This window comes from Oculina patagonica, chromosome 5 (assembly GCF_052425735.1).
Source record: "Oculina patagonica isolate OP01 chromosome 5, crgOcupat, whole genome shotgun sequence".
Taxonomy (NCBI): domain Eukaryota; kingdom Metazoa; phylum Cnidaria; class Anthozoa; order Scleractinia; family Oculinidae; genus Oculina; species Oculina patagonica.
The window spans coordinates 5,535,759-5,554,670 of record NC_135762.1 but is presented as its reverse complement, the minus strand read 5'-3'; the positions used below and the strand labels follow the sequence as shown (position 1 = coordinate 5,554,670).

The window sequence follows — 18,912 nt, the reverse complement described above, 5'->3', positions numbered from 1 at the left end:
GACGAATGTGACCACTGAAAAAATCATAAAAGACGAACTGTAAACTTGGAACTTGCCATAAACTCAAAATAGACTGTAAACTCGAATCTTGACTCGAAACTCGCAAACAAAACTGACTGAATAAATTACACGCAACAGAATATATACCAATATGCAAATAAAAGTAACATTTACAGAAATACACTAAAAACAAAGGGAATCAATTAACACGAAAACGAAACGAAAATTCTGGCGCCTACACATACAATAAAAATAATTTATATGTAAGTAAACTTTTAACATTTAGCATACTTAAAAAAAAGACAAAGACAAAGACAAAACTAAAAGTAAAGGAAAAACCAGTCGTAAGCCCTTAAGAGTCGGAAATTTATTGTTGCAATTTTTTTCCATCTCAACATTTACTAAAAGGCCAAGAGTTGGAATAGATTTGATGTAGAAGTCTATACAGTGTGTCTATACCTATTAGAATTGATTGCTTGATTGATTGAATAACATGGCTGACGACTTTAATATTCTAGTATTTGCAAAAACCCAAAACTAAAAGCCATAACATTATATCGGATAACACAACTGAGCCAAACTGATTATTTATAGATTTAGGCAAGCCTAAAGCGCGCGCAGCTCCCAAGTTATTTATTTTTACTGGACTTTACAGTGCACTATTTCCATTCGGTTAAATAAGCAGCAACAACATCAAAAGTATGGTATGAGTACTTTACGACACAACAAATAAATAAAAACAAATTGAAATAAATTAATGAGATTTACAGTGGCATTTTCACAAATTAACTGCATAATAGCGGAGCTCCCGCGCGCGAAGCGCGCCGGCGGAGCACCATTGGTAAGGAATTTTGGTTAACCCATGAAGCCGAAAAAATTTGGTTATCGAGTGAGCGTACGCACGCGCCTACAGACTTTCGGAGAGCGGGAGGGGATTAACAAGGTAACCCGAGCTCTGGTCAAATGACAGCTGTCAAAACAAGGTATCCGCTGAGGGGCTCAGATGTACACCTCATCGAGGTCTTTTGTTTTTTGTAGCTGACCGCTGACCAAGTTCCTTTATCCATTGTATCGCAGGCTTAAATCTTACACTTTTTGTCTGAGGCTATGACAGGATTTTGTGAGCGCAATTTCTGTGATTGGAGTTGACGATTTATTTCGGCTATGGATTTTTCTTGAGTAGTATACGTTTAATAACTTTAATAACAGTATTTTCAATGAAAAGTTATGAACCAGAAAATGTGTGGAGCTCCGCTTTTAGGCTTGGCTAAGTCTATATATTATTTTATTTGTTCGTTATTCGAATTATTATTAAAGACAACTCTGTCAGATGTCAGAAATAGGAGAAGTCAGCACGCAGACTACAAATCACCCCTTGAGCGGTGTTTTTGTTTCTATAAATTCTGTGTGTTTTTTAAAAAGTGTTGAAGATACATTTAGGAACACGTAAAAAATGATAAATTCAAGATTTTTACCGAGGCAAGTGCCTCAGTTCTCCCGTTGCTAGCTTGCATGTTATTGCCCCGTCAGGGTTTTAACCCAGAGGCCATAACCCAAGGAGGCATCATTGAAGTCCGCACGTATATTATCCATATATACAGAAAACAATTCTCGATTTGCCTGTAGTGGACACGCAAATGGTATCGGGCGTTGTGCAAAATGCCCACAAGTGGGCATCGGGAGGTGTGATAATTAAATGCCTGTAAGGTGATTGGTCAATGATGACGCAAGATGAATGAATCTCTGCGCGGTGATTGGGTGATGATGAGAACCCATCAACGTAAACACGCGCGCACGAGACAACAACACTTCAACCATTCTTGCAAACGTTGGTAAATTTGATTTCCAGCTTGAGGTAAAAATAATTTGAGGTTTTATTCGAGGTCTACTCATTTTACAACGTCTGAAAGTCGAAAGCTATGCAATTTTTCAAAAGAGTTCGCGAGTCAAGTTGATCATTTTTGCTTGGGCTCTTATCTCAAATATTGAAAACAGTTGGGCTCAAATGGTAATTTTAAAACATTTTGCTGTTGTTGGAGTTTATCCTCGTTGGGATCACTCATTACAGCAAAATATGGCAAAATGATGTCAGGTTGTTGAAGTAGCGTCCTTGTAATTGAATTCACGTTTATCATTAATCTTTCAGATTTTGTTTTGCATAATTTCGCTTTTGTATGTTTATTCAGCAATTGGCTTTAAAAGTTCATTTTGAATCGTATGTCCTCGTTCCATCTTGAAGAAGAGAAGGCCAGAAACCATTAGAAAACACGAGCTGCCAGGGAGTATTTTCTTCTTAAACATCCAAAACATCAAGCGAAATAATTGATTAACAGATGTGCAGTAACTATCTATAGCATTCCTTTTAAAGTGTCCAAGGATATAAGGCTCGCTATATTCCAATTCAAAATTATACATCGTATCTTGCCGACCAATGCAACCCTTTTCAGAGTTAAGATCATTCAAGAAGACAAATGTCAAGAACAAACTTTACAACATCGTTTTGTTTCTTGCTCGAACGTGCAATCTTTCTAGCAAAGCTTTTCTCACTGGTGGAATGTTAAAAACGACGATTTTATTGACATGAACGACAAAACTATAATATACGGCTTCACAAACAACTTTAGCCAGCAACTTGGTTTAAACCTCTAACTGATAATCGCCAAGTATTACATGTACTCTGCTTCAAGAGAACAGGAACAGTACTATTTCGAAGCCTTCCTTGCTTTCCTCAATAGTAAACTATCTATTGAAAAGAGTACGTGCAAATCACAAATCATTCTTTAATGTAAACAATGAACGTTGCAATTGCCGCCTCTGTGACTATTAATACTAGCCATGTATATAGTCTTTTTTATCACATAAATAGATTTACTTTTTTACCCGTTTTTATTATGTAAATAGCTCCTTTTTTTAACTTATTTTAACTTTAAATTATTAATTGTAATAGTTGTACAATGATAGGTTTAAGTTTTTTTAAAGTTTTTTATTAGTCAGGTGTCCACAATTAGTAGAGGGGACTTTTCCCCTCAGCTAAACATTTTTAGACACGATAATAAAGTCATTCATTTATTCATTCAATGTAAGCTAGCCATTACCTATAAATGTACTATTAACTTAGTTAAAAAAAACTTGCATTATAATTTATCTGGCTTACCATGTTATCAAAGCACTTTCCAGGATAGAAGCCCTTACTTGAACTTGTATCCTTGTATTTAAATTTTTCCTTTTCTGTAATTTGGTCTGTAACTAGTAACTCAATGTAATTTAAGCTGTGCTTTGTAAGTTGTGAATTGTTAAATAAAGGTTTTTGCAAACCAAAAAAATTTTAAAATCAAAGATCTCTTCGAGATATCGACTTTTTTGCATGAAGTTAGTATGAGTAGAAGGTTTATCCTGGGCATTGTTGTTCGAACATATCATGGAAGAATTCAAACGTCTTTCAGTTCAAGCATTTTTTTTATTTTCGCGGAGGAAATGCTGTATTTGTCAGTCGCGACGGCGGGGCGCTTTGCGACTCATATACTTTGGCTTGGTTAAAAATGGTAAACTTTGACGCTTGCCTCTAATCGAAATAGTTGTTTCCTTTTGAGTTAGAAAGATTTCTACTCGGCTTAATGCAGGGTTCCCGATAAAGGTTACGCACAACAGAGTTACCTTTTGTCTCGTCACGCAATCTTAACCCCACATTGAGAAGTAAATTTTCGTTTGGATATTACCAAAAGCCGCTTCTCCTCGCGTTATTCTTTACCTTACGGCTACACATGCCATTGCTAACGACTACATTTTCAGTAAAACAGTTACTGTTTTTTTTTTTCTAATGGCGATGCATTAACTTCTGAACAGAAGAAAAAACTTTTAGTTTTTACTGCTTCCACCGGAAGTAATTTCATAACAGGCCACAAAAACACTTGTAAATATCACTTCACACCTGCATTGAATGTTGCAATTCTAAATTGTGCAACTCAGCAGAAATAATCAATGGTCACGAAATGAGTTCCCTTTGGTTAACTATTAGCAACGTTTTAGTGTGTGAAAGACTTGTACCAGTACAAATTTGCGTTGTTAATCGTTTTAGGTTAAGGTAGTAGAACTGCTATAAACATGTCCAATTTGAAAATTAATATCTCAAACGTTAAATAATTTTTCAAAATAAAAGTTACATAGGCTTATAAAACAAGACCTGGACATTCAGGAAAATGATATACGAGGTGTCAATTTTCACACCTTAGGTGTGAATTCGCGGTTAAATCGCAGGCTCATAAAATTAGAGATTTCCAATTTACGGCTTTCCTCTGAAAGATACAGAGATAATTTCAATCGGAGCCGATTTATGATAGAAACGTTTAATTACCTACAAATACCCGGAGTATTACTTCTGGAGATAAAGCCTTCTAATTATTTTTATGTGTGCCTCAACTTTGAACAGCCATAAATTTGTCAAAAATGTCTGGGCCGCTCCGGGTATTCACACACAGTTTCCTCGACATTACACAAATAAACAGTGCAAATTTCACCGAGATCTGACAATTCTACACCTTTAAATTGCAAGTACCTTTTGAGGCGGTCTGTTACAGTGGCGAAATTAGCGAATGTAGGCAGCGAAATGTGCGTTCGAGGCTCTGTTTTTTTCGACGCCATATTGAATTCTCAGAGGAAGACCGCTGTTCATTGTGTTGAAGGCCGCATTGTTACGATTGCTACACGAACAAGCACGAAAAAATACGGATTTTTCCGATTACTGTCGGAGAAAAACATGGCGACGTAAACAAATATGATACACATAGCAACGCCAGATTTCGCAATTGCGTTACGGTATTCATGCTGCGTCTTCTCTGGGCTCTGCGAGGGTGGGATATCAAGACAGCTTCTTTGTGAGCTTTAGAAGGCTTAACAAGAGGCATAGATTTAGTCGATGCTTTCGAATTATATTTGAAGATGAAATACGAAAGAATTTTGCCGTCTTTTACTAAAATTTCGCTCGAACTGCGTAGATACGATCGCATGTTGTAAAGCCGATTCATGTAACATTGCTGTCAACGCGAGGTCATACCGACTCGGATGGCAGACCTCGCATTCTTAATTGGTTATGTGACGTAAGATTTGGGATACTCACGTTTTTGATTGTTATATAACGTTTGTAAATTTGACAAGTCACGTTTTTTCTACAAGAACGGAAGTGCTAAAGCACAACTATAGAGTGACACTTTTATATTATAATACAAGTCACGCGCTTTGATCACCCACAGCGGAAAGTATTCCCTTGAGAAATTAAAACAGTCCCTTGAGAGTTAACAAGAATGTGGTTCCTTCCGGTTCCAGATTAACCCCACTTAACGCTATTCTCCTTTATTTTGCTTGTAAACAAGAAAAAAAGTCGAAAAAAGATGTGCAGAAAGAAAAACTGATTAACACCGGGGGCAGTCGTAGTGTCAACTATTTCTAGTTGGTCGGAATTGCGATTGTTTGCCAGGGGCCAACAGAAGTAAAAAGATTTTCACTTTGTTGAAGCTTTTTGGTGAAATTAATTCGTTACCGGACAACCTTAGCAGCCCGTATTCCAAAATTTAGATGGTTCAGGGAATTACTTTTCATTATCAGGGCCGTAACCAGACCTTTGGCACAGACGAGGCAAGATCTTGCTGGAAGGTTCTGTGGGACATGCCCTCCATGAAATTTGGAGAACTAAAACCTCTGATACTCTTTTTAACATTTTTTCTTGAAAAAATTAATCTTGTTCAACTGGTAATTATTTTGTTCCCAACTAAACATACTTTGCTTTAAATTTTGGGTTAAAATCAAGACGAGGCAAGTGCCTCATCTTGCCTCTTGCTTGTTACGGCCCTGATTATTGACCATTTTTCCATATATATAATTAATTTCTCATTAAGGTCCTCTGTGACAAGTCTGCCAACAGAGTTATTAGCCAGCCATCAGTGACAACACGGGACAGGCCTCATTTTTCAACCATCGGCGAAATTGACAATAGTTCCAAATTAGCCACAAATGAAATGAGAACTGAATTATTCTCAACATCGGTCTGACGAAAAACAAAAGAAGAAGAAGAAAATGCGCTGAATTAAACGCCTTGTTTTAGCACGTCCTCTCAACAATACATATTTAAAGCTTTTAAAACCTTTTAATACCATTTTATAAACTAGTAATTGTGCCTGTTTTTGGCGACTCTAAAGGGTTGACATGTAGGCTCATTTAGCCAACGGTTAATTAGCTTCTGTTCTTTTGCTATCGTTTTTGCGTCCTGAATGACACCTTGCATAAAACCAGAAAGCTGTAAATATTGATAAAAACGCTTCGTCTTATTCGTGTTATTATTTTTTTATTTCGCCTTCGTTTTCGCTTTCTGTATATTCTTTACACTGACATCATATCAACGCGCACCCAGGGAACGCCTAAATGATCTAGCCTGACATTTCATCACTCCAAAATGTTCACCAGAGCTTAGATTTGTCTCGATGACAGAAAAAAGGGTTTCTGCAGGATGGCAGGGACTGCAAAAGTGTCATTTCTGAAGCAAAAGAGAGTAGATAAGCTTCCACTACAAATATTGACCTGTGGACGAATTATATTATTTATTATATTATAATATATATTAAATTATATTATAAATTATAATATTCAAATCATAAATTATAATATTCAAATCATAAATTATAATATTCAAATCACGAATCACTTTACTTAGACCACTTCGTCAAGTGCCAGGTGCATCGAGAATTCACTCACCATCAAACTGCCATGCAAACACAGTCTGCCGAGAAGTACTTTTCCTTAAAAATACTGAATTTTTAAAAGTTCATTTAACTGAACTAGCCGCTAAGTACGCTTTTGGGGCTTTCTGGGCGTTTTGAAAACTTCGCAATGCAGATTCATTAGCCCTTAATGTCCGTCAAAACACATAGCCATCTGCGTACAAACTTTCTATTTATTTAGAAGTTTTGGTTCATTTTCATTCATTTTAATCTAAGAAAGTCAGTGGGAGTATCTTTCAGCTCCTTAACATTTTGGCAGTGAGAAAAACCTGAAAACTTGCGACATTTTTCCACATCATTTTACTGTTTACGTAGATTGATCTAACATGAACATTAGCTGCTTAGACGAAAGACTAAGCAGTGCGGCATCCATCGTTCTTTCATTGTGGTTCTCCTTGTCTGGTTTAGCAGCTGTAATTGGAAATGCCGTAGTGTTGTGTTTGTTCTACAAAAACGAGTCTTTTCGAACAATTTCGAACCGCTTTTTAGCCTCGTTGTCCTTAGCAGATTTTTTAGTGGGGCTTGTCATAGACCCTACGTGGATAGCCATCAGATTTTCCACTCAACCGAAAAGAAATGCCATTTCAAAGCAAGTTATAAACTGGCTGTGGATTCACTCAACGGCTGCTACAGTGTTTAACTTATGCTGTGTCTCCGTTGACCGATTTATTGCCATCCGCTTCCCTTTTCGTTATCAGGACATTGTAACCAAGAAAAGATGTTACTTAGTGATTGCAGTGGTGTGGTTAATCTCATTGTTTCTTCCTTTCACCAGGATTTTCGTAGATAATCGAATGAACGCTGAAAACTTCTGGTTTTCTTTAACATTTATAACTTTTGTGGCTCCAATAACTCTTGTCACGTTGTGCTATGTTTGGATTTTCAAAGTCGCCAGACAGCAAACTAGAAGAATAACAAGGGAAAATCTTCAAAACTCCGACGAAAGCAATACTTCATTCCGCGGTATACAAAATTATAAAGCTGTTAAAACTATTGGTTTTGTGTTGGGTGTTTTTATTGTTTCATGGATGCCTGCTTTAGTTGTTTCTGTTGTGGATTATGTTACAGCGAAGGACCAATGCTTTGATCATAAACTGGTCTATGTTGTCTGGCCCTGGATTGAGGCAATCGCCTTTACATCATCGGCGATCGACCCGTGGATTTACTGTTTCCATAATGGAGAGTTTCGCGAAGCTTTGCGCCTCAATTTCCATTGGGGTCCACCAAGGTCTTCACTCAGGAGTTCGACCGGAACTTTCCTTAGAATCAGATAGGGACCAGGGACCATGCGACATGCTGAAATTTTTGCCACAATTTTCGTCCTTTTTTTTTTTCTCTCTTAAAAAATTTATTTTTTCCTTCTTCCATAAAATTTCTAACATTTAGGGAATAAATCATCCGGCTTTTTTAAAACTTTACTGATTAATTAATGCTTCCATTCTCGGCCATCGCACCCGCCAATTTAAAGTTGAGCATACTCTTTCTTTTTTTGTGCATTAGAGGTTTTTACTGAAGTTTTAACCAGCTGCAGACAAGAGGAAGAAAAGACCTACATCTAAAAAGCAATTTGCGAAAGTAATTCGTAATTTATTTTGACCCCTCAGAGAGCCACCCACGTGTTTTTCATTGTAAACTTTTTGCAATGTAACCAGCCGGCAAGTTAATTTATTAGCCACTGCATCGGTGACAAAAGGACAGGCCTCATTTGTCAATTACGTCCAAATAGACCATAAATCCAAATTCTCCGCCAATGAAATCTCGAGTTCTTTATTACGAATTTATTCCAAATATGATTCTTTCGAGTAATCTTGAGGCTTAAATTCACCATTTTATGTTTTGGTTGACGCCTTGAATAAAACGAAAATTAGAAGGCCGTAAATTTGGATAAAACGCCTTGTCAAAATGAGAATCAGAAATAGGAGACATTTCCACGCAGGCTATATAGCCACTGAGTGGTGCTTTTGTTTTCATATATTCGGAGTGTTTAAAAGCTTTAAGATCCTTTAAACAGCATTTAAACTTGCAGCGTCTACCTTTTGGGCGCTTTAAACATTTCGAAATGCAGACTGATTGGAACCTCTTACCAAAAAATACATAGCCATCTGCATGCAAAAGTTGAATTTATTGACAATTTTTCCTTCTTATTTTATGCCATCATTTTTCCGTTGGTCTGGCTCCTTTATTAAATGAAGCCATAAAAAGATAGCAAATATTGATAAAACGCTTTGTTTTAGCCAGTCCTTTCAGCAAATAAAATCCATATGTATGCAAACTCTTTGATTTCAAGTCCCTTTTTGTTTTTATTTTTTATTTTCACCTTCGATTTCGCTATAGTATTCAATATCACACGTCACGTCACCTGGTGACCAGGTCTTCTCTTTCTGCTCAATCGAAATGGCGCAAACGTCGTAACGTCATCAAAAGGCGCAACCCGCTTCCAGGCCTTTTACGCACACATCATGCTCGCTTGCATCACATCACTTGTGTCCATGTCTTGACACAAGGGTTGCGTCAGAACTTTCCCTGGAACCAGATCGCAACCAGAGGCTGCAAAATGCCAGTGCCAGTAGTAATCAATGATACAAAGCTCCGAGGACCACTCAAACGACATTGATTTTTTCGAGGGCTTTTAAAAATTTTTAAAAAAAAAAAAACCCCCCACCCAAAAAACACACAACAAACTCCCATCCATCAAATAAACTTACGCTATAATCTCTCCAATTTCTTACAACAGCGAAATCTGGGGAGTATATACCACCTATTTTTATTCCTTGGACAGTTCACAGATTGAAAAAGCTCATCTCCGGTACTGTAAACGTTACTTAGAAGTAAGCAGTAAGGCATCGAATGTAGCTTGTAGAGCTGAGCTAAAAAGGTTTCCTCTTATAATAGCTATTAATCAAAAACTAATTAATTACACCTTATATCTCCACAATAAGGAAAATTATTCTATTGTTAAACAAATCTTTTTTATGTCATCTGATCTTCATAACACCAGCAAAAATAGTTTTTACTCTAATGTTATTAGGATGTCTGAATATTATAATTTGCCTGATTTTGACCCTATGCTCTTAACTAATGCTAAGATTAAACACTATGTAAGTCTTATGCAACAAAAGTACAGTATATTTCACACTGGCAACACACTATTCGAAACTCTAAGAAATTCTAGAACGTTCTTAACGGGGTCTCTAACGTTCAAGAACGAGTATACGCCTTCCTGCTATTTAGATCTTACAAGAAAACTAAATAACAGGAAAGAATTAGTGAAACTTAGAATAGGTAATCATAAATTATTGATCAAAACTGGCAGATATGATCAAATCCCAAGGAATAATAGACTCTGCCCTACGTGTGTCTCAAACCAAATTGAAGACAAAGTTCATTTATTTTTCCATTGTACCAAATACTGTAGTTTTAGAGATGAATTTTACAAAAAAAATAGAGAATCAAATACCAGACATAACACAATTACCTTCTATGCAAGCCACCAAAAATTTAATGAATTCTGATAATTATTATTTAAATACTCAGTCGACTAATGAAGTTCCTTGTGAGATGCTTGTCCTTACGAAATAATCTTCTATCGAATGAAAGTAATGTAACACATACATAATTGCTTTTTTTCTATTACATGATTATGATTGTTATAAGTTTTTCTTTAGTTTAGTTGTACGCTTTTGCAATACTGTATTTACTTATAGTCATGCAAATAAAGCTTCTTGTTGTTGTTGCCATACATGTGACACGACACTCAGGAATGTGAAAACTTTATTCATCAACCTGTAAATAACATTGAAAAATCATGTAATACATATAATATAATACAGAGAATAATGCATTTAAAGTGTACACAAGGTCTCCAATTTAGTAATAATAATTATCATCATCATCATAATGATAATAATAATATGACAGACTGAAGCCTTCAACACAGACTAAGAAGGGAAAGGAAGTGGAGGGGATTATGTAAACTGTGAACTTTCCCTTCCACTCTGTCATTCCTTTATGTTGCATAAACCCCTGTTTTCATCTCCTACCTGCAGTTGTCTACATGTTCAAGCTTACCCCTAGGATTAATATTGATACCTGCATCAAAACAAAATTCTGGGTCAATAATCTGTAAATAGCACTACGACTTCTGATATGATCCTTGCAATGCTTCCGATTTTTTTTACGACAATAATAGCCAGCATCACATAAATAGAGGATGAATTGAAAATGCTGAGCAAATATGCAAATGGCCCCATCCTCTTACTCGCTGCATCGAATTCTTGCATGACTCCTTTTCCCTTTATCTTTCAGACCCTCCCAAACAAACTAAACCAAGAATTGACACAAGACAAATTATTTCTCTAATACATCTTTAAACAAAACTGGCAATATTTGCCATACATGAGAACCAAACTGTTGAATGGGGTAAGGGGGGGGGGGGGGAGTTACTGCTCTGGATCGGGCAGTCTGGGTTCCAGCCCTGGTCGGGCTCATTGTGTGGTATTAATGGGAAAGGAAATTAACTCTCACAGTGCCTCCCTCCGCCCAGCTGTGTAAATAGGTACCGGTGGACTTAATGCTGGGGAGTAACCCTGTGATTAACCTTCGGGCAGCCGTCTACGTCAATTTCTGACCAGTGGACGTGACCAGAGAGTGGAACCTCAAATGTTTATTTTGTCACAAATGCTAAATTTTTCTTGTTTTGATATTTTTCTACAAATAAAATCGCCATATTGATAAATTGCCATTTTGCTTTCACAAAAGAAAAAACATGGGGAGGGGGGGCAAACGTACATTAAAATGATGCCGTTTCTCGGAAAATCGGCTCGTCGAAATAGTGAACTATCTGCGCTAAATCACATTTGAGAGTCAAGTCATGGAATAATGATTTCATTATTGATGTAAGTTTGAAACAGTTTCTCTATAACTTGACTTGTTAACTACGCAAGCCGTGTTCTGTTTTATGAAAGCGCCGAAATTGAAAAACTTAGGGTATTTTTACCACAACACTGAAACCAAAGTATGCTATAAAAAAGTTGTCAGTCAAAATAAGAAGCCAGCTGGAGTTTGTCTATTTAAGCTTGTTTGCCCCCTCAAAAATTGCGTGCCTTATTTGCATTATAAAGCGAAATCAAACATCGCAGTTATCGTGAATAAGGCCCATTGCATCAAAGAAGTATTAAAAACACCCGCTGCTCATACATACTCAAAGTATGGAAATCAAACGCAAAACTTGGTAAGAAAAAATCAGTTGTGGCTCACAGAGCCCTGTGATTAAACTTAGTCCACCGCAACAGCTCACACTTAAACTAATTTCATTAGGCTTTTTCCATTTCTGGTACTCATTTTATACTAAAAGCTATTTTCATGATTGACAGCTTCACTTCACAGGCTCTCCATCGGGACTATTCAAAATTCATCAGAAGTCCAAAAAAACAAGCCACCTGCGTACGAAACTTTATTCATTTTATGCGGAAAACGTCACTGCTTGCTTTTTAGTGGTAGAAAAGACTGCAATATTCGAACCGTGTTCAAAAATTTTTTTGACCTCTACTGTTGTCGAAGACTAACCCAACATGAATGTAAGCTGCTCCAACGAACGACTGAGCAGTGCCGCATCCATCGTTCTCTCACTGTGGTTCTCTTTGTCTGGGCTAGCAGCTGTTATTGGAAATGCAGTGGTGCTGTGGTTGTTCTACAAAAACGGGTCTTTACGAACAATTTCCAACCGATTTTTAGCCTCGTTGTGCGTGGCAGACTTTTTAGTAGGACTTATCATTGACCCTACCTGGATAGCCATCAGATGTTTGATTCAGCCACCAAGTGCTCACATTCTGTTCCACGTTATAGACACGCTGTGGATTCTCACAACTGCCGCCACAACTTTTAACTTATGTTGTATTTCCGTAGACCGTTTTATTGCCATTCGTTTTCCTTTCCGCTATCAGGACATCATAACCAAGAAAAGATGTTATACAGTGATCACTATGGTGTGGTTAATCTCGTTATTTCTTCCCTTCTCGTTATTTTTGGGAGACACTCCGGAAAACAAAGATAAAATGTGGTTGTCTTTAACAACGTTAACATTTGCGGCTCCAATAACAGTTGTCACATTTTGCTATTTTTGGATTTTCAAAGTCGCTAGAAAACAAGCTGAAATGATAGGAAGGGATAAAGATAACTGCGATGAGAATAAAACAGTGCGTACTATACAAAATTATAAAGCTATCAAAACCATCGGGTTTGTGTTGGGTGTTTTTATTGTTTCGTGGATGCCTTGTTTGGTTGTTTCCATTGTGCATCATCATGATGTTACAGAACATGACCAGTGCGCCGATCACCATTTGCTGTTTATTGTTTGGCCATGGATTGAGGCAATCGCTCTTACATCATCGGCGATCAACCCATGGATTTACTGTTTCCGAAACAGCGAGTTTTGTGAAGCTTTGCGCTGCCATTTTCACTGGTGTCCATGTCTTGACTCAAGAGTTGCGTCAGAACCTCCTCTCGAACCAAATCGCAACCAATGGCTGCAAAATGTCAGTGTTGTTGCCAGTTAGGTAATCAAAAATACAGACAGCGTTCCCAGAACGACTTAAACGACATTGTACTTCTTCTTCCTTAAAAATAAAAATTCATTCCTCTGACAAATTGTGTCGAAGGGAACCCAAGACTAAAGTAGTTGGCAGGCAGAGCCGATGATTATTGGAACACCATCGAATCTACTGTTACAGATTAGAAACTCCTCAAGCAAGAACGCAGTTTGGCAAAAGGTAGACGGACGGCGAACACTTTTCGGACCTCACGTGTTCAACACGAGAAATTGACGAGCCACTGGACGTATTGACGGGAAGCCGAATCCCAAAAAAAATCGAAACGCTTTCCAAGAAGTGGACCTTAGCACCGAGAAACATCAAAAATAGCTCGCTTCCCAATATTTATCACTGCCAATATCGCAGGAAATAGTCCCAGCGATTGCGTTTTAGGACAACATCTGCAACTACATAAGGCAGACTTCACTAATCCCGGAAACAGCACTGGGAGGCTGCTGAGCAGCTTCAATGTAGAGTGCACACCATCCTTTCGGAGGGTCATACAAACAAAATCTTTCGAAATTGGAAGACCGATTTGTTGATCGACTTGTGAGTGTCTTGCATTGCAAGTGCCACAAAAGAGTGCCGTCTCTTGCAAAGAGTTTTCAATACCCTTCGCTCAAGACTGTCCTGCGTTATACATACATGACTTCTGCTTAATATCCAAACATTTCATGAACATCTTGATCTATAACATCTACTTTCTAATCTACTTTGTTATAGATGAAGCCACTTGGTTGAGGCACAGAAGTACCCGTGATGGAGTTAACCCAGACACCGGGAAAACTGCTACAGTTTGCCAGTGGGATAACATTCAAGACAATAAAGAAGCTCCAAAATTCCTGGGTATTTGTAGCTGATGGCGAAATTTTGTACTCCACTTTGCCAAAATAGCCAAGCCACTGTATCACCAATTGGAGAAAAAAAGAGTTTGGGTGGAATAGACAAGCAGACAAGGCATTCACCACACTCAAATAGCGCCTTACCACTGCTCCGGTTGTGACAGTTGGCGGTGTACTGCTAACAAAGTGATACTCCCGATGTGCTGTGCCCCACTGCTTACCTCAGCACTATCAAACAGAGAACATGAACATTCTACCACTGAAGGAAAACATAACATAAAATGTTAAAAGAGGTCTGAGAAATTCTGCAGATTAGGTAGACTCAGACCACAGGCAACGTATACCACATGCAACCACAGTCCATCAGACTCGTTGAACGTTTTAATCGCACTGCAATTGACATGCTTGCGAAACATGCAGCAGCCCATCCTGGAGGTTGGGATAAACAGCCTGGCCATGATAGCAGTTCTGCTGTGCACGAAAGTATTGCTTACACACCTTTCTTTCCTTTCTCATGGTCGAGACAAACGACTGCCAATAGAACTCAGGATATCTGTAGAGCCACCAGACATGCAGTATAAATCGCAGACACAGTACGCCAAGGATGTTACCACCACTTTGCAGGACAGTTTTCGAAAGGCCAATGGACATCTGGGCACTGCCACGTGACGACAACAAAGCGGATATGATAAGTGGGCCCAAGAACGACCGTTTTTTCTATCGGGGATAGCGTCTGGCTGTAGGACCCTACTGTACGCTGAATTTTGACTGGTAAAAAAAGTTGTAGAAGGCTACCCGGGGAGGGGGGCAATAAGGCAAAACAAACACACGAAAAAGCCTTTTGCCTGAATTATATGTGATAGTCTCCCAGCAACAACTCTAGCTCTTACCTTTTGTAGCTAGCTTGGATGAATTGTATAATAGATACAGTAAATAATCTTTGTAATAAATAATAAAGATGGTAAATTTTAAGCTCGGTAATAAATAATGAAGATGAAGTGTTCAACATGGCACGAGCATGGGAAATCTTTATTATTTTCTACACACTTGATGATTTCGACATTGCTGATCCCAGCAGTATGCAGGACACGTGTCACATATCAACCTAGGAATTGGCCCAGCTCACAAAGAGTCTCTCGTAGCTCAGTTGGTTAGAGCGCCCAACCGGTATCCGGGAGGCCATGGGTTCGATTCCCGTCTGGGGACTCAGATTTTTTCTTTGTCCCATACTCGTGTCATGTTGAACACTTCATCTTCAGTAAATAATCTTTTATTAGGACCTTTCAATCACATCTGTGGTTTTTAGAAAGGCACTAACATTAAAAATACTAATAAGATTATATAACCTTGCAGGTAATCATATTTGAGAGACTCGTTTTGCCGTTCATCAATGTTCAATGAATCTTTAACATCATTTCGGACTCCGTCCTGTTAATACAGTAATTTTCTTTCAACATTTCTGAGTCGGCCGTTTTGTGAATCCTGGCCCATTTCGGATCAGTCCGGTGAATCTTTGTCATTATTTCGCAGACAGTTCGCCAAAAAATTATAAAACAAACAGCGGTGATAAACGCATTTTTACTAAATTTGACGTTTCGTATGCCGGGCAACATACATATTCAAAATTAACCGTTACAAAGTTTTGGAAACTATTTATATTGTAATAGCAGAGGTCTGGAACCTAGACTTGAAAACATAATGATCTCTAGCAGAAGCTTATGCTTTATTAGCTGACGTTTCAGGACATGTTTTGCACGTGAATCTTTGTAATATTAAATTACTGTTGGAGATCATTTAAAAAAAACACCCGTTAATAATAATAATAATGATAATAATAATAATAATAATAATAATAATAATAATAATAATAATAATAATAATAATAATAATATTGGTTTATTTGCATTCCTAAAACAATATTGGCTCTTCTATGCAAATTAAAAACAAAGATATGAGAATAAGATATAAAATAAACTATGATAAAAAGTTATGATATAATGTACAATAATTTTGCTAAAAATGTTAAAAATCTAAAAGTTAAGCTATAGTGAAAATATACAATGTGTTAAGATAATATGAAAAATTGTAAGATAAAAGAAATTATAATAAATTGTCTGCGGCTTTTCTCTTAAAGTGAGCTTTTGAGAGGCGGTTAAACTCGTGCGGTTCACTGGATTCCCGTTATGGTGAGCACATCAACTTTGGTTTTAATACAGAGTTGTTTTAGTCGTACTAAGATCTCCAACATCTGTCTCTTTCAAGACTTATTGAACAAACGAAACCTCCGCGTATTACAGCTCCAACCAAACCTGCGGCCCTGGATGTCATCCAGCACCTTTTATCACATGACAATTTGTTTTTATTTTTAAACTTTCACTGTAAAAACTCACAGTTAATCATTGGTCGCCTTGCCAATTTCATTATGCTTTTTCCATTTCTGCTACCCGTTTTGTATTAATAACTATTTTCATGATTGACAGGTTTTCTTTACAAGTTCCTCTATTTGGCTTATTCTAAATTCGTTAGAAGTTCTCTCAAAAAACAAACCATCTGCGTGCAAAATTTTATTCATTTTATGCAGAAGCAACATAATCGTTGCGCACATATTGTCAGTGCGACTGGTATAGAAAGGAAATTTCGACGAATGTTCAACTCTTGATAGTTAAATTCCAAGTGGCTCAAGAAGTAACTCAAGTCAATAACCGTACGTTTTCAGAGGAGGACTTAATCATGACATTGAGTAAAAGAAAAAGGAAAAGAAGAAGAACTTCCTGTCATTAGAAGTTCCTGCCTGCTAACTAACAAAGCCACCTGCGTGCACTAAACGTTTTATTCATTTTATGCGAAAGAGAAAACCATAAGGTGTATTTTAACTGCTTGACATTTTGTCCTCCGGAAAGAGTGGTGTGGAAAGAATTGCTAAACTTTGAACACTTTAAAATTACTTTCTGACTTCTCCTTTTGTTGTAGACTAACCTAACATGAATATTAGCTGCTTAAACGAAAGACTGAGCAGTGCGGCATCCATCGTTCTCTCATTGTGGTTCTCCTTGTCCGGATTAGCAGCTGTCATTGGAAATGCAGTGGTGTTGTGGCTGTTCTACAAAAACGAGACTTTTTGAACAATTTCAAACCGATTTTTAGCCTCACTGTCGACGGCAGACTTTTTAGTAGGGCTTGTCATAGACCCGACCTGGATAGCCATTAGATGTTTGATTCAGCCTCCAGACACTCATATTTTGAACAACGTTTTGGACATGCTGTGGATTCACACAACTGCCGCTACAGTGTTTAACTTATGTTGTGTTTCTGTAGACCGTTTTATTGCCATTCGATTTCCTTTTCATTATCTGGATATCTTAACCAAAACAGAAATGTTACACAACAATTGTTATAGTGTGGTTAATCTCGCTGTTTCTTCCTTTCTTCAGGATTTTGTCGGTAGATAATCCGGAAAACGATGCAACACTTTGGTTGTCTTTAACATTTATAACGTTTGTGCTTCCAATAACTGTTGTCACTTTGTGCTATTTCTGGATTTTCAAAGTCGCCAGAAAACAAGCAAGAAGAGAAACAGCTCAAACTTCGCAAAACATGGAAAGCATTAGAGTCTGTGCTTCTGAAAATTATAAAGCAGTCAAAACCGTCGGGTCTGTGTTGGGTGTTTTTATCATTTCGTGGATGCCCTGTTTAGTCATTTCTGGTTGTGCATTATGTAACAGGAAGTGACAAATGCATTGACCATAAACTGTCGTTTGCTGTGTGGCCCTGGATTGAGGCAATCGCGCTTACATCATCGGCGATCAACCCGTGGATTTACTGTTTCCGAAACAGCGAGTTTCGCGAAGCTTTGCGCCGCTATCTTCATTGCTGCCCATGTCTTGACTCAAGAGTAGCGTCAGAACTTTCCCTGGAACCAGATCGCAACCAGAGGCTGCAAAATGCCAGTGTTGTTGCCAGTTAGGTAATCAATGAGACAGCGCTCCCAGGACGACTCAAACGACATTGTATCACAGGGCACAGAGGAGTCAAGTTTGTCCGCAATTCCAAATCTCTACCGTGCAAAACGACCTTCAAAAGCTTTTCAAAGCGATCGTGTGAGCCGTACGTCAGGTACGTGATACAACGCCGTCATGCGATACTTGTTTGCAGATCGTCTGGTGATATCGTATTCTGACAATGGTCGCCTGGGGAGAATTGTCCGCAATTCCAAATCTCTACCGTGCAAAACGACCTTCAAAAGCTTTTCAAAGCGATCGTGTGAGCCGTACGTGATACAACGCCGTCATACGATACTTGTTTACAGATCGTCTGGTCTGGTGATATCGTATTCATATCCTCATGCGACATCCGCAGACATCAATGTTTGTGGGCGTTACCAGAGAGACCAGCAGTAAAAAAAAGAGCAAGGGACGAAAGCGATTTGAGGCGAAATTCCGATCCCTCGTTACTCGCTAAAAATCAAACGAATCGATCTCATTTTTAACATGTGGTTTAAGACTAGGATTGTCTTCCCATACGCTGTAAGAAAATCTTCAAACAAGTCGTTTAAGCTGTATTTCGAGGGACGAGTTTTAGGCAGTTAAAAATTCGTTTTCGTACAATGTGGACCGGAGGATACTGGTGGCGGAAATGCGTCACGAGACATGTGATGTTGCAATACCGTAATGTGTTTCACAATTAACTTACCGCTTTGAAGAGAAAACATTGTTTTCC

General features: G+C 38.0%; 2 protein-coding genes and 1 pseudogene across 2 annotated transcripts; all 3 read left to right on the top strand.

Annotated features, from left to right (window-relative positions):
• Positions 1-6,819: 6,819 nt before the first annotated feature.
• Positions 6,820-8,046, top strand: LOC144654778 (beta-2 adrenergic receptor-like). Its single transcript, XM_078515003.1, has one exon. The coding sequence runs from the start codon at positions 7,094-7,096 to the stop codon at positions 8,039-8,041; it is 948 nt and encodes a 315-aa protein (XP_078371129.1). The 5' UTR covers positions 6,820-7,093; the 3' UTR covers positions 8,042-8,046.
• A 4,291-nt stretch (positions 8,047-12,337) lies between these two features.
• On the top strand, positions 12,338-13,321 carry LOC144653994 (beta-4C adrenergic receptor-like). The gene has a single exon (XM_078514123.1). It carries the CDS (start codon positions 12,338-12,340, stop codon positions 13,319-13,321), a length of 984 nt encoding a protein of 327 aa, XP_078370249.1.
• Positions 13,322-16,833: 3,512 nt separating this feature from the next.
• LOC144654594 (histamine H2 receptor-like) lies at positions 16,834-18,201 on the top strand (annotated as a pseudogene).
• The last annotated feature ends 711 nt before the right edge of the window (positions 18,202-18,912 follow it).